This window comes from Sus scrofa, chromosome 2, assembly GCF_054392235.1.
Source record: "Sus scrofa isolate SSC_HxYL_T2T_F1_AM1 chromosome 2, Sscrofa_HxYL_maternal_Yorkshire_Landrace_v2.0, whole genome shotgun sequence".
NCBI classification, from domain to species: Eukaryota; Metazoa; Chordata; class Mammalia; order Artiodactyla; family Suidae; genus Sus; species Sus scrofa.
In genome coordinates, this window is record NC_139384.1 from 5,636,386 (window position 1) to 5,650,640 (window position 14,255).

The following is a 14,255-nucleotide window of genomic DNA, read 5'->3' on the forward strand; positions in this document are numbered from 1 at the left end:
TCTCAGCTGATTGCCCCAACTGTTAAAAGACCCCAGGGCAAAACAGCTCCCAAGCTGGACTCAGGTTTTTGTTTCTTTCCAAATCATGGTCCAGAAATTCCTCCCTATTCACTAACTCTTAGGTATTTTTATGATGTCTTAGTATTTCCTCCAGCCTTCGTCTTCCATAGAGAGCTGGTCTAAATGACCTAAGTTTGTCATTTTCAGAAATGGAAATGCCACCAGTTTTCACAGTTAGTTCTCTCTCTCTTTACTAAAATGCCACCTCCCTAGAATCTTCACTGACCATAATATATTAAAATAACATCCCATCATTATCTCTTTACCTGCTTTATTTTATCTCCACCGCACTTATCACTACCTAACATCCATTTATTTATTAAAATTTCCCACTAAAATGTAAACTCTAAGAGGATAGAAAATTTGTCTTATTCTGGAGAATGGGATGAGGAGGAAGAAGAAAGTTTTACATTTTACTTTATACTTTTCTATATGATGTAGATAGTAAGAAAAAGTATGTTTTAAAATACAAAATGCCCATGCATAGTTTATCACTATCTGTTCCTCCCTCCTCCTTAAAGATACTCTCAGCTGACATTTAACATACCATGACCTTGGCCGCCTTCTGTTCTTGTTTTTATTTATTTATTCATTTATTTGTCCTTCTGTCTTTTGAGGGCCACACGCACAGCATGGAGGTTCCCAGGCTAGGGGTCCAGTCGGAGCTGTAGCTGCTGGCCTACGCCACAGCCACAGCAACACAGGATCCAAGCTGCGTCTGCGACCTACACCACAACTCACGGCAATGCCAGATCCTTAACTCACTGAGTGAGGCCAGGGATTGAACCCTTGTCCTCATGGATGCTAGTCAGGTTCGTTAACCACTGAGCCACGACAGGAACTTCCTGTCCTTGTTCTTTATACTCCACTATAGCTTCACTTACTCCTACAGCTTCAAAATATAGTAACACAATATTTATTGAACACTTATTACGTGTCAGGAAGTCTGCTAAAAGCTTCACATGGATTATTACACAGTTAATCCTAAAACAAACAAAGCCCCAAAGAACAACTACAAAAACCTTTGCAAGAAAAAATAAATAAGTATTATTATCCCCATTTTAAAGCTGAGGAAATAAAGGCTTAGGCTGGCTGAGTAGGTTGTGCAGTCACACAGCTAATTAGGGTGAACCCAGTGTGTATTCTCTTGCATCATGCTCTAACCATACCCCTACACAGTACTCACCTATGGAGAAAACTCTGAGGCTCTAAAACCTCTATCTCTAAATCTGACTACTTCCAAATTCCAGACCAAAAATCTCTAAATGGCTGCTTGCCATTTTTAAAGGATGTTCTGTAGGCACCATAAACTCAACATATGTAAAGCCAAACGAATCTTTTTTACTCCTCAAATCTGCTATTTATAATTTTCATCTTGTTGACAGTATCATTATTCTGTCAGCCATCCATGGAAATCTTTTTTTAAAAAGCTTTAATGAGATTTAATTTACATATCATACAACTCACCCATTTAAAGTGGTCTTAGTATACTTGCAACCAACGCCACCATCAATTTTAGAATTTTTTTTTTTTTTTTTGCTTTTTAGGGCCGCATGCACAACACATGCAGGTTTCGAGGCTAGGGGTCTAATCGGAGCTACAGCTGCCGGCCACGGCCACAATCACAGCAACACAGGATCTAAGCTGTGTCTTCGACCTACACCACAGCTCATGGTAATGCCAGATCCTTAACCCACTGAGCGGGACCAGGGATCAAACCGGCAACCTCATGGATCCTAGTCAGATTCATTTCCACTGCACTAGGATGGGAACTCCAATTTTAGGATATTTTTATCACCCCCCAAAAAAATCATTCCCTATCTATTTTCTGTCTCTATAAACTTGCCTACTAAGGATACAGAATTCTTTGACATCAGCTTTAGCCATTCCCTGCCCCCAATCCCTTCCCACCCAAACAGTGAACTGATTTCCTCATTATACTGACTCCTTCCAGTGATAAGCCCCTCCTTTCCACGGTCATCGCACCTTTAACTCATTCACTCATTATCTCCGGCCAAGTTCACTTACTTATTTACTTAGTAATTACTGACTTCTCTCTCCCACCCATCCTGTTGCTAGATGATGCTAGATTCCTAAAATATTCAATCGTTTCCCATTAAAAAGAAAATACAGTTCACACTGCTTAGTGTGGCACTTGAGATCCAACACATTCAACCTCAAACTACTTTCCCAGCCTCATCGCTCCCTCGTGTACCATTCATTCCATGCTTCGGTCATATTAAATTACATGAAGAGTGTGGCACACATGTCCTATTTTATAGTTTTCAGTTTCTTGGAAAAATTCTCAAGCTTAGCTTTCATATTGGATTTTTGTCTTTATACAAGTCATACCAACTTCTGGACACAGAGTTTCCAAAACTGAAATATAAAAATCCATTTTCAAAGACAACAAATTTGAAAATTTTGATGGACACTGTCATCGAAAGGATATGGAAACTGAAGAGATCCTATTCGGTTGGTTGGAAGAGACCTTTGGGCAAGGACACAAAGCAGCAGCTGGCGTCAGTATCAGCTCTCCCAACAAGCCCATTCCAGCCACATCGTCAGGGATGACGAGCAGTACTGGATGTCCTAGCACAGGATGGATTCTGCGGCAGAGTAATTCAGTTGTACCAAACTTTGGTGTACTGTCAAAAAACAGGTAAGACAAATTTAGCTTCTGCTCCCCTCTTAAGGAATTATTTTAACAGGAATTCAAATTCTTTTTATAACCTCTAGCATATGCATAACCATGTAATCCACTACATAAATTTTGTTGGAATAAGTAACTTGTGTCCCACTCAGGAAAGCACAAGCAATGGAAAAAGTAAACAAATTGGCATTTTAGGAATGACAGCATGGTTCCTGCTTTTATTGCCACCAATGGCCGTTTTATAGACTCAAAAGTATATTTCCTCCACTAAATTTATTCTATGGCTCTGAGCAGAAGTTTCCAAGATCACTCAAAGACCATCATGGTGGGGGTGGGAGCCAGGGGTCCCTAAATCACAAACACCCTAAAACTGGCCTCATGATGCCTGCTCTTACACCTGCTACACCTTTCCCTGAAGAAGTCTCAGGTTACTGTTTGACAGGAGTAATGACAAAAAATTGGGACATCTTTCTCTCCTAAAAAAAAATCTAGTGAAATTTGATATCTGCTTACTTTCCAATAGCTCTTTTCTAAACAGAAAAGAAACATTAACAAACCATTCCCCCTTTCTCCAAACTAATCAGGTCACCCAGGGAAATATGCCCACACACATTGGCTTAGAGGCTTAAACTCTCTCAGTAAATCTATGATAGCAAGCTGTCTACCTGTAGGGACTGAATGGTGCTAGAAGATTACTAAAGAAAGATATGTGTGTGGGGGGTTGTTTCCTGCAGATATTAAAAAATAAAACATATACTAATCTGAGAGGTGATTTGGGGCAGGAGTAAGAAAACAGACTGAAAAAACACAGGCAGCTTCTTCAAGCCTTAAGATCTATGACTACCTGTGTGGATTCAGGGCATATAAATGGAGGCACAAACTACTGAATAAAGAACAAATTAGTTGGACTTAAACATAAGTTAGGTTTTTTCTTGCTATAATTCATGTTCACTTTGGATTCTGTAGTAACAGGATAGCACAGGAAGGCAAGGCACAGGGTTCTATTCAATTTTTTTTTCTGCCTCCTCCATGGATTTGTTTGTAATCTGAAGACAATGGAGGTGGGAAGAGAGATGGTTTCTAAGCCTATGTAAGGAGATGGGATTAAGATGGCAGACTAGAGGGACTAGAGCTCAACTTCTCTCCTAAAACCAACAAAATTCACAACTAAAGGCTGAGCAATCTTCACTCCAATGGACCGGAAACCTTAAAAAAGATATCCTACTCCAGAAGACAAAGAGGAGGCCACATCAAGAGGTAGGAGGGGTGGATTTCATGATATAAACAACCCCATACCTCCGGGTGGGAAGCCCCACAGACTGGAAACTAACTGGTTCACAGAGACTCACCTACAGGAGTGAGAGTTCTGAGCCCCACATCAAACTCTCACGTGTAGGGATCTGGCATGGGGAGAAAGAGCCCCTGGAGCATCTGGCACTGAAGGCCAGCGGGGCTTGTGCACAGGAGCTCCCCAGGACTGGGGGAAACGGAGACCCCATTCTTAAAAGGCACACACAGACTTTCACGTGCACTGGGTTCCAGGGCAAAGCAAAGTCTCCAGAGGAATCTGGTCAAACCTGACTGTAGTTCTTGGAGGACATCCTGGGAAAACAGGGGTGAATGTGGCTTGTTGTGAGGGAAGGACATTGAAAGCAAAGCTCTCAGAAATATTCAGCAGCTGCCGGTCTCTGGAGGTGGGCATTTTGGGAAAACCTGGCCTCACCCGTCAGTCAGTGCTGAGAAGCCCCAGGGCAAACAACAACCCAGGTGGGATCACAGCCCCACCCCTTAGTAAACAGGCTCCCTAAAGACTCCTCAGGCACACAGCTGCCTCTAATCCCATCCAGAGACTAAGCCCCACCCACCAGAGGGATTAGAATCAGCTCCACCTACCAGTGCGCAGGCATCAGCCCCTCCCATCAGGAAACCTACAGCAAGCCCCCCATACCGACTTCAGCCACAAGGGGGGCAGACATCGGAAGTAAGAAAGGCTACAACTCTATTATCTGTAAAAAGGTCACCACACCAAAAACCTATAAAATTGAAAAGACAGAGAGAACTATAACTCAGATGAGGGAGAAAGGAAAAGCCCCAGAAAATCAGCTAAGCGATGAGGAGATTCTCAGCCTCCAGGAAAAAGACTTTAGACTGTCGATGCTGAAGATGATGCAAGACATTGGAAATAAACTGGAGGCAAAGATGGATAACTTACAGGAAACACTGACCAAAGAGATACAAGATATAAAACTTAAACAAGAGATGCAAAATACAATAACTGAAATAAAAAATTCCCTAGAAGCAGCTAACAGCAGAATACAGGAGGTAGAAGAACGAATAAGCAAGGTGGAGGACAGATTAGAAGAAATTACGAATGTGGAACAGAAAAGAGAAAAAAGATTGAAAACAAATGAAGAGAGTCTCAGAGAACTCTGGAACAACGTTAAACGCACCAACATCTGTATTATAGGGGTGCCAGAAGGAGAAGAGAGAGAGAAGGGGACAGAAAAAATATTCCAAGAGATAATAGCCAAAAATTTCCCTAACATGGGAAAGGAACCACCCACTCAAATCCAGGAAGCCAACGAGTACCATATAAAATAAACCCAAGGAGGAACACACCGAGACACATATTAAATCAAACTGACCAAAATTAAAGACAAAGAGAAAATATTGAAAGCAGCTAGGGAAAAGAAACAAGTAACATACAAGGTAAACCCAATAAGGTTATCGGCAGATTTTTCAGCTGAAACTCTGCAGGCCAGAAGGGAGTGGCATGATATACTTAACGGGATGAAAGGAAAAAACCTCCAACCAAGGTTACTCTACCCAGTAAGGCTCTCATTCAGATTTGAAGGAGAAATCAAAACCTTCACAGATAAGCAAAAGCTGAGAGAATTCACCAACACTAAACCAGCCTTACAACAAATACTAAAGGAACTTCTCTAGGCAGAAAAGAAAAGACAGCAACAGGAAACAAAAATTCCACAAATGACAAGGCTCACTAATAAAGGTATATATACAGTAAAGATACGAAATCATCCATGCACAATTATACCACCAAAATCAGAAATCATGAGAAGAGGTGGGTACAAATGCAGGACACTGGAGATGAACTTGCAATTAAGAGAACAACAACTTGGGAGTTCCCATTATGGCTCAGTGGTTAACAAATCCAACTAGGAATCATGAGGTTTCGGGTTCGATCCCTGGCCTTGCTCAGTGGGTTAAGGATCTGGTGTTGCCGTGAGCTGTGGTGTAGGTCACAGACACGGCATGGATCCTGCGTTGCTGTGGCTCTGGTGTAGACTGGTGGCTACAGCTCCAATTCGACCCCTAGCCTGGGAACCTCCATATGCCGCAGGAGTGGCCCAAGAAATGGCAAAAAAGACAAAAAAAAAAAAAAAAAAAAAGATAGAACAACTTAAAACAATCTCATATACATATAGGCTCTCATATCAAAATTTCAGAATAACTGCAAACCAAAAATCTACAACTGATACACAAACAAAGAAAAATCAACCCAAATACAACACTAAAGATAGTCATCAAACCAGAAGAGGAGAGAACAAGAGAAGAAGGAAAGAAAAAAGAGCAACAAAAACAAATCCAAAGCAATTAATAAAATGGCAATAAGAACATACATATCAATAATTACCTTAAATGTTAATGGACTAAACACCCCAGCCAAAAGACATAGACTGGCTGAATGGATACAAAAACAACACCCATCTATATGCTGTCTTCAAGAGACCCACTTCACTTCTAGGGACACATACAAATTGAAAGTGAGAGGATGGAAGAAAATATTTCATGCAAACGGGGATCAAAAGAAAGCTGGAGCAGCAATACTCATATCAGACAAAATAGACTTTAAAATGAAGAATATTTTAAGGGACAAAGAGGTCACTACATAATGATCAAAGGATCAATTCAAGAAGAAGATATAACAATTTTAAATACCTATGCACCCAACATAGGTTCACCACAATATATAAGGCAACTGCTAACAACATGAAAAGGACAAATCAACAATAACACAATAATAGTGGGGGACTTTAACACCCCACTTACAGCAATGGACAGATGAACCAGACAGAAAATCAATAAGGAAACACAGGCCCTGAATGATGCATTAAGCCATATGGACTTAATAGATATTTATAGGACATTTCATCCAAAAGCAAGAGAATACACATTCTTCTCAAGTGCACATGGAACATTCTCTAAGATTGATCACATCCTGGGCTACAAATCCAACTTTAATAACTTTAAGAAAAATGAAATCATATCAAGCATCTTTTCTGACCACAACATTATATGACTGGAAATCAACAGCAAGAAAAAATCTGCAAAAAAACACAAACACGCAGTGACTGAACAACATACTACTAAACAACCAATGGATCACTGAAAAATCAAAGAGGAAATTAAAAAATACCTAGAAGCAAATAACAACGAAGGTACGACACTCCAAAACCTATGAGATGCAGCAAAAGCCATTCTAAGAGGAAAGTTTATGGCAATACAAGCCCACCTAACCTAGAAGAAATGGAAGAATTCTTAGAAAAGTACAATCTTCCAAGACTAAACCAAGATGAGATAGAAAAGATGAATGGACCAATCACAAGAACTGAAATTGAAACTGTGATTAAAAAACTTCCAACAAACAAAAGTCTAGGACCAGATGGCTTTACAGGTGAATTCTATCAAACATTTAGAGAAGAGCTAACACCTCTCCTTCTGAACTATTTCAAAAAATTGCAAAGGAAGGGATACTCCCAAATTCATTCTATGAGGCCACCATTACCCCGATACCAAAACCAGACAAAGATACCGCAAAAAAAGAAAACCACAGGCCTATTTCACTGATGAACATCGATGCAAAAATCCTCAACAAAATACTAGCAAACCGCATCCAACAATACATTAAAAGGATTATACATCATGATTAAGTGGGATTTATCCCAGGGATGCAAGGGTTCTTCAATATCCACAAATCCAGCAGTGTGATACACCACATTCACAAACTGAAGAATAAAAACCATATGATCCTCTCAATAGACACGGAAAAAGCCTTTGACAAAATCCAACACCCATTTCCGACAAAAACCTTTCAGAAAGTGGGCATAATGGGAACCTACCTCAACATGATAAAGGCCATATACGACAAACCCATAATGAACATCATTCTCAATGGTGAAAAGCTGAAAGAATTCCCACTGAGATCAGGAACTAGACAAGGATGTCCTCTCTTGCCACTGCTCTTCAACATAGTTTTGGAAGCCCTAGCCATGGCAATCAGAGAAGTAAAAGAAATAAAAGGAATCCAAATCAGAAAGGAAGACGTAAAACTATCACTATTTGCAGATGACATGATACCATACCTAGAGAACCCTAAAGACTCTACCAGAAAACTGTTAGAGCTCATCCATGAATTTGGCAAAGTCGCAGGATACAAAATTAATACACAGAAATTGATGGCATTTCTATATACTAACAATGAAAAAGCAGAAAGAGAAATTATGGAAGCAATCCCGTTTACCATTGCATCCAAAAGAATAAAATACCTAGGAGTAAACCTACCTAAAGAGACAAAAGACCTGTACTCTGAAAACTATAAGCCACTGATGAACGAAACCAAAGATGACACAAATAGATGGAAAGATATACCAGGCTCATGGATTGGAAGAGTTAATATTATCAAAATGACTATACTACCTAAGGCAATATACAGATTCGATGAAATCCCTATCAACTTACCAAGGACATTTTTCACAGAACTTGAACAAAATATTTTAAAGTTTATTTGGAAGCACAAAAGACCCAGAATAGCCAGAGACATCCTGAAAAAGAAAAATGGAGCTGGAGGCATCAGGCTCCCAGACTTCAGACTATACTACAAAGCAACAATCATAAAAACTGTATGGTACTGGCACAAAGACAGAAATATAGATCAGTGGAACTGGATAGAAAGCCCAGAATTAAACCCACACACCTACAGTCAACTCATCTATGACAAAGGAGGCAAGAATATACAATGGAGAAAAGATTGCCTGTTCAATAAGTGGTGCTGGGAAAACTGGAAAGCCACATGTAAAAGAATGAAATTAGAACACTCCCTAATACCATACACAAAAATAAACTCAAAATGGATTAAAGACCTAGATATAAGACCAGATACTATAAAACACTTAGAGGAAAACATAGGCCAAACACTCTCAGACATGAACAGCAGCAATATCTTCTCAGATCCACCTCTTAGAGTATTGACAATAAAAACAAAAGGGACCTAACCAAACTTAAAAGTTTCCGCACAGCAAAGGAAACCCTAAACAAAACAAAAAGACAACCCACAGAATGGGAGAAAATCTTTGCAAGTGAATCAACTGACAAGAAATTAATCTCCAAAATTTACAAACACCTTCTGCAGCTCCATACCAAAAACAAAAACAAAAACAAAAAAAAACCCCACCCCATCAAAAAATGGGCAGAAGATCTAAACAGACAATTCTCCAAAGAAGACATACAGATGGCCAAGAAACACCTGAAAAGATGTTTAACATCACTCATTATTAGAGAAATGCAAATCAAAACCACTAGGAGGTACCACCTTACACCAGCCAGAATGGCCATCATCCAAAAGGCTACAAACAATAAGTGCTGGAGAGGGTGTGGAGAAAAAGGAACCCTATTACGCTGTTGATGGGAATGTAAACTGGTGCAACCACTGTGGAAAACAGTACGGAGATTCCTCAGAAAACTAAAAATAGAACTACCATTTGATCTAGCAATCCCACTCCTGGGCATCTATCCAGAGAAAACCATGACTCGAAAAGATACATGTACTCCGGTGTTCATTGCAGCACTATTTGCAATAGCCAAGACACGGAAACAACCTAAATGTCCATCAACAGAGGAGTGGATAAAGATATGGAATATCATAGTGGGATATTTCTCAGCCATTAAAAGGAAAGAAATATGGCATTTGCAGCAACATAGATGGACGTAGAAATTATCATGCTAAGTGAAGTCAGTCAGACGGTGACACACCAACATCAAATGCTCTCACTGACATGTGGAATCTGAAAAAAGGACAGACTGAACTTCTTTACAGAACAGATGCTGACTCACAGACATTGAAAAACTTATGGTCTCTGGAGGAGACAGTTTGCAGGGTGGGGGGATATGCTTGGGCTGTGGGATGGAAATCCTGTGAAATTGGATTGTTATGATCATTATACAACTACAGATGTGATAAATTCATTTGAGTAATAAAAATATTAAAAAAAACCCATGTAAAATGCTAATATACACACAATAACATATAAAGAATTCCTTTGTATTCATAGTATCTTTCTAGCCAAGAGTTCAAGTAACCTTTTAATGTCATTTGTCTCTTCTCACATATAAACGGGAGTGGAATTTGTTTTTTTTCATTTACAAAAGAAATTAAGCCGTGGAGAGGAGAAAGAATATGTACTCAGGTCAATTAGAATATATTCAAGGAGCTGGGAATAATAATAGTTTTTAATAGAGATAGCTTAAAATTTTTACTTTGACTTTTCATACAGAGAATCTGACACCTGGCACTTTGACAAGTGAAACCATTTCCAGTTTCTCCTAAATTCATTCTCATAGTAGGAGAGTAAACAACAGTGCATGGACGACAATGCCTTTCCCCTTCACCTCACATAATGCTGATCGTTTACGACAAGAGCAATTCCGTTTGACAGGTTCAAAGTAGGTTCATTCTCTGCCCTGCAAAGCAAAAAAAACCTAAGCCACATTTCAAAGATGCTAAAACAAATCTCCACCTGATAAATTGGGGCCCAGGAGTACCAATCCCAGAGATTATTAGAATTTAGTAAGCAATTAACCAAGGGGAAAATGGCTATTTTCAAGTTCACTCATCCTAGTGAAAGGGAAAGACATGAAAGGTTTAGATTAGTCTACTTACTTATTACAAGATAATACAGAATAAGGAAATGGCGGAGGTCTCATAAAATTAGTTTAAAATAGCAACAACAACAACAACAACAACAAAGACAAAAGACAAAAAAAAAAAAAAAGGAGTTCCCGTCGTGGCGCAGTGGTTAACGAATCTGACTAGGAACCATGAGGTTGCGGGTTCGGTCCCTGCCCTTGCTCAGTGGGTTAAAGATCCGGCGTTGCCGTGACCTGTGGTGTAGGTTGCAGGCGCGGCTCGGATCCCGAGTTGCTGTGGCTCTGGCGTAGGCCGGTGGCTACAGCTCCGATTCGACCCCTAGCCTGGGAACCTCCATATGCCACGGGAGCGGCCCAAGAAATAGCAACAACAACAACAACAAAGACAAAAGACAAAAAAAAAAAAAAAAATTAGTTTAAAAGTGACGAGTCGAAAAATCAAACTCTGAATCTACTGGAAAAAGGATAATAGTGACTGAGAAAAACTGTACAGACATTGCATAAACTTAAGCTGTGGATTAAGGACTTACCCAAAGTTCTCCATGGAGAGGATTCCATTCACCTTTACACTGAAATTAAATCTAAACTGCAAAATAAATGGGGTGTAAGATTTAACATGAACTATGATATGGATTAAAAACTTCCCTACTCAATCCCTAAAGAAGATTTTTTTTTTTTTTTTTTTTTTTTTGCTTTTTTTTAGGGCTGCACCCACAGCATATGGAGGTTTCCAGGTTAGGGGTCAAATCGGAGCTAACAGCTGCTGGCCTACATCACAGCCACAGCAACGCAGAATCTGAGCCACATCTCCAACCTACACAACAGCTCATGGCAACGCCAGATCCTTAACCCACTTAATGAGGCCAGGGATGGAACCCACAACCTCATGGCTCCTAGTAGGATTTGTTTTCACTGAGCCATGATGGGAACTCCGAAGAAGATATCCTTTATGTCATCTTTTTCCCCCAATGGACTTTCCCTAATCACAATTAACATTTGTCTATGTTCAAATTCTGCATCTTAAATGTATTAAGTTCCACACTACAATTCCAAACAGTCACAAATTATCAGGAAATACAACCATTTTCTCCTCTGCTGTTCTCCTAATGTATCTTTTCTCCCTCTTCTTTAGATTTTTTTTTTTCTTTTCTTTATCAGCCACCCCCAAGGCATGTGGAAGTTCCTGGGTCAAGGATCGAATCTGAGCTGGAACTGTGACTTATGCCATAGCTGCAACAACACTGGGCCAGAGATCAAACCGGCATTCCACAGAGACAAGACAAGCTGCATCTTTAACCTACTGTGCCACAGCAGGCACTCCTCCCTCTTAAAGGTACTACCAATTTTTCTCTCTATTCCCTCCACTGTTTTTCATCAATGGAATATCCTGTGCTATTTCTTCTCCTATCCCCATTTGACTCTTATGTCCTCCCTCAATTTATTTTACTGTTGTAATTATTTTCTACTGTCAACCTATATTTTTCTTTCTATATAAATAATAGGTAATAAGGGACTCTAGAGCTAGACTACCTCATTTCAAATCCTGGCTCTGAAAATTATTTAACTTCTGTACTATAGTTTCCTCGGCTATGAAAGAGGGATGATGATGACAAAACCTACTCACAAGGGGTATTGGGAGAGGTGAATGAGTGAGAACATGGAGAGCACTCAGAATAGTGACTGGCAAACACTAAATAATGAATCCTGCTTAAGACAGAAAGAGTAAGAAGCTTGCAGAAAAAAGAGGGGAAGTTAATAGCATACTTAAATGTGTGAAACTTTATGAACATATCTAACTACACATAATAAAAATTTTAGCTCTCTAGAGTTCAAAGCACTTTATCAAAATTTCCTTATTTGCTCTTACACTCACTTTAGAAAAAAAGGAGTCAATCAGCAAGGTTTATTATCCAGGCTTAAAAGAAAAAATGAAGCAGAGAGGAGGGACACAAAGTACCCAAAGTGATAAAACAGTAAGGTAGTGAAAATAAGAACCTAAAAGAAAGTTCTCTCTATATCCAAGGGCTCTCAACTATGTCACTTGACCAACATAAAGACTGCCTTAGGGATACAGAAACCAAATCAAATCACATCAAAAGCTGTAATAACTGTCATTAAAAGAAAGAACACCAGTCAGATTGTTCCATACTCTACAGAGTGAAAGTCTTTAAAAACATATGCCTTAGTCCCTTCAATAAGTGGTGCTGGGAAAACCAGACAGCTACATGTAAAAGAATGAAATCAAAACACACTAACACCATACACAAAAAATAAAGTTAAAATGGGAGTTCCCGTCGTGGCGCAGTGGTTAACGAGACTAGGAACCATGAGGTTGCGGGTTCAGTCCCTGCCCTTGCTCAGTGGGTTAACGATCCAGCATTGCCTTGAGCTGTGGTGTAGGTCGCAGACACGGCTAGGATCCCCTGTTGCTGTGGCTCTGGTGTAGGCCAGGGGCTACAGCTCTGATTAGACCCCTAGCCTGGGAACCTCCATATGCCGCAGCAGCAGCTCAAGAAAAGGCAAAAGACAAAAAAATAAAATAAATAAATAAATAAATAATAAAGTTAAAATGATTAAAGACCTAAATATAAGACCAGATACTATAAAACTCTTGGAGGAAGACAAAGGTCAAACACTCTCTGACATAAACTGCAGCATCTTCTCAGATCTACCTCCTAGAGTAACAACAATAAAAACAAAATAGGAGTTCCCATCGTGGCTCAGCAGAAACAAATGTGACTAGTATCCATGAGGACACAGGTTCGATCCCTGGCCTCAATCAGTGGGTTAAAGATCCAGCATTGCTGTGAGCTGTGGTGTAGGTTGCAGAAGCGACTCAGATCCCACATTGCTGTGGCTGTGGTGTAGACCAGCAGCTACAGCTTCAATTCGACCCCTTGGCCTGGGAACCTCCATATGCTGAAGGTGCAGCTCCCCCTCCAAAAAAAAGACAGAAAATTAAAAAAATAAACAAATGGGACCTAATTAAACTTAAAAGTTTTTGCACGGCAAAGGAAACCCTAAACAAAGCAAAAAGAGAACCCACAAAATGGGAGAAAGTATTTGCAAATGAAGCAACTGACAAGGGACTAATCTCCAAAATATATATGCACCTCTTGCAGCTCGACAAAAAGAAACCAAAAAACCCCAGGAAAAAATGGGCAAAAGATCCAAACAGACATTTCTCTAAAGAAAACATACAGATAACCAAAAAACACATGAAAAGATGCTCATCATCACTAATGATTGGAGGAAGGCAAATCAAAACTACTATGATGTACCTGCCACCTTACACTAGCCAGAATGGCCATCATCAAAAAGTCAACAAACAATAAATGCTGCAGAGGGTGTGGAGAAAAGGGAACCCTCTTACACTGCTGGTGGGAATGTAAATTGGTACAACCACTATGGAAAACACTATGGAGATTCCTCAGAAAACTAAAAATAGAATTAACATTTGATCCAGCAATCTCACTCCTGGGCATCTATCCAGAGAAAATCATGACTTGAAAAGATACATGTACCCCAATGTTCACTGCAGCGCTATATACAATAGCCAAGACATGAAATCAACCTGAATGTCCATTGACAGAGGAGT

At 39.7% G+C, this 14,255-nt stretch overlaps 1 protein-coding gene across 29 annotated transcripts in view; it reads right to left on the bottom strand.

Moving 5' to 3' along the window:
* TOP6BL (TOP6B like initiator of meiotic double strand breaks) overlaps positions 1-14,255 on the bottom strand; it is an 89,986-nt gene that overhangs the window by 35,655 nt on the left and 40,076 nt on the right. For 12 of the 29 annotated variants that reach the window (XM_085010716.1, XM_085010709.1, XM_085010702.1 and 9 more), the window contains 3 exons: positions 11,188-11,243; positions 10,400-10,471; positions 2,513-2,708 (listed from right to left, as the gene is read on the bottom strand). The exons of 3 other annotated variants lie outside the window; for them this stretch is intronic. In XM_085010716.1, coding sequence (XP_084866842.1) covers positions 2,513-2,708; positions 10,400-10,471; positions 11,188-11,243 — 324 coding nt within the window. Of the gene's footprint in view, positions 1-2,508; positions 2,709-10,399; positions 10,472-11,187; positions 11,244-14,255 lie in introns of all 29 variants that reach the window. 14 more of the 29 variants (XM_085010710.1, XM_085010705.1, XM_085010696.1 and 11 more) reach the window with 6 other exon arrangements.